Source organism: Mizuhopecten yessoensis, unplaced genomic scaffold (genome assembly GCF_002113885.1).
Source record: "Mizuhopecten yessoensis strain PY_sf001 unplaced genomic scaffold, ASM211388v2 scaffold712941, whole genome shotgun sequence".
In the NCBI taxonomy this organism is placed as follows: domain Eukaryota; kingdom Metazoa; phylum Mollusca; class Bivalvia; order Pectinida; family Pectinidae; genus Mizuhopecten; species Mizuhopecten yessoensis.
In genome coordinates this window covers 1-2,142 of record NW_018478374.1, presented here as the reverse complement: position 1 = coordinate 2,142, position 2,142 = coordinate 1, and the positions used below count along the sequence as shown (strand labels likewise).

The window sequence follows — 2,142 nt, the reverse complement described above, 5'->3', positions numbered from 1 at the left end:
TTGATCTCTCGACATGACTATGAATTATCACATGAATGCGATTCTCAGCATTACCTGTTTTCCAGTCATATAATACTTCGTTTACAAATTTATATTTTAAAATTACTGGGTCAAAATTGACAACATTAGGGAACTGATTTACATGGAGCATGCTTTTAATATATAGTGAAAAATACCTGTGTACGTATATTTACATTCACATCGACGCATAATACGATGTATCAATCTTGATAAAGTAATTTTATTGTGGTTCACTTAAACTTCGACAAAACGAAAAAGAAACTTTGCTTCACACATATCTCCTCTAATGCTGTCTAAGTGACCATATAATTGAGATTCTGGACGAGTTTTCCATTTAGCTAATTAAGGCAGTGTTCGATTATTTATGTTTACCTATGATGTAAAAATAATTCAGAACTCTTACCTTATCATCGTTAATTTGAATTTCAATGAACTTTGTCCTCTCTCCATGGTCAAAGGTGAGTGTCCCTTCAGTGTTTTCGTAGTCCCTGCCGTGAATGGCTGTCATGTCCTTGGTTTTCCATGTGATTGTGACCTTACCATCAGCTCCGTCTATCCTGTTCACCGGGACCAGTGCTGTTCCTACACTCTCCTTGAACAGGAAACTTGGGTGTTCAAACTCCAATACGCCTGGGTCTAAAACAGATAGGATGATATAATGCATAACAATTATTGTCATAAAATGAATAGTATCATATTATTATAATTATCAAAATACAACACAGAAAGAACATTATAGTATATAAATGTTGTAATATAAAATAAACAGCGCGATGCAAGTATAATAGTTATGAAAAAATTGGATCATTTAAAAGAATTTATAATAAAACATATTTTACATTATGGATAGCATATTGTTATGTATAACTATTATAATTGAAATTTATAAATAATGAGTACCAAATCAAGTAACAGCCAACATGCTGATTTGTCTACAGATTCCCTAATTCGTAGATGAGACCGAAGATTTTCGAAGCCATATATCTTAACGTAAAGAGTACCATCAAGCGAAGTATTAGATAAAAATTTAGTATTTGCTTACAGTATCAAAAATTAAAGAAGAAAAAGGGAAAGGATATTCAAATGGTCAAACTAGGAACCTGTCCAGGGCCAATCCTTTACTTTTCCATTATTGCTAAACACATCATGATATCTAATATTTACCGTCGTCGTTGAGTATAACAATCTCAGTTATCGCCCTTCTGCCAACTACTGCGTTCTGTTTTTCGGAATCGATGGTAATTCTGCCGAAGAACACCTCATCTGGTTCCCAGATGTTGTCGTCGATAATCTGAATGTCGATGTGTTTCTCTGTCTCGTTGGGCTCAAACACCAGCGTGTCCTTAAAGGAAATGTAATCCTCTCCCTCCACAGCCGTCCCGTCTATTGTCTCCACCCTAACACAAAAAGTAAACATTCGTTCATGTTATCAAAATTGACGTTTTCATTAAGGCAACAATCATGCGAATTTGCATACATATGCAAATTTGTTAGATTCTACAAAATCAACAACAAAATGTATTATAAACCCAAACCCATAGACAGAAATCAAACGCAATGATGATTTGAAAAGAACACATCCAGCGACTGCAGAAACATATCAAACATCATGAACCGCCACATAAATCAGACTAAACCAGGTGAACCAGGTGGCTAAACCAGGTGCTTTGAATGGGAAGGCGGTTTTTTTACACCACATGTGGTAACCGTCATTAAAAGATAATCGTTTTCTAAATTCTAAATTCAACATAAAAAGATGAGTACTAACCTTTGAGTTTACCTACCGAGTACATGTTTTGTTTCAGTGTTTCAACTTACCTATAAAGTACGCGGTTTTTAAGATTGCCATGTCGCATCACAGTGATACGTGCATGACCATCTTTTTCGAAAACAGCTGTAGATGGTGCTGCAAACTCAATGATGGCCTTTGTGCCACCGTCACTCATGGATGTAAATGATGCTGTTGAGCCCATCTGGTCCTCAATCAGCAAGGTCTCCAGTAGCTGTGACATAATAATTGAATGTCAAATATTAACAACAGGGATTAACAACTACCATGTTTAAGGTCTTTGGTATGTCCCGGCCTAGTGACAAAAAATATTGCAATGGGTGCAGCAGATT

At 35.8% G+C, this 2,142-nt stretch overlaps 1 protein-coding gene across 1 annotated transcript; it reads right to left on the bottom strand.

Annotated features, from left to right (window-relative positions):
- Positions 1–424: 424 nt before the first annotated feature.
- LOC110440884 (sodium/calcium exchanger 1-like) lies at positions 425–2,024 on the bottom strand (the record flags this gene model as incomplete). The annotated part of the gene is made up of 3 exons (XM_021484006.1): positions 425–657; positions 1,186–1,418; positions 1,840–2,024. Coding segments are annotated over 3 exons (651 nt in total), but the record flags the coding sequence as incomplete, so codon positions are not given.
- Positions 2,025–2,142: the final 118 nt, after the last annotated feature.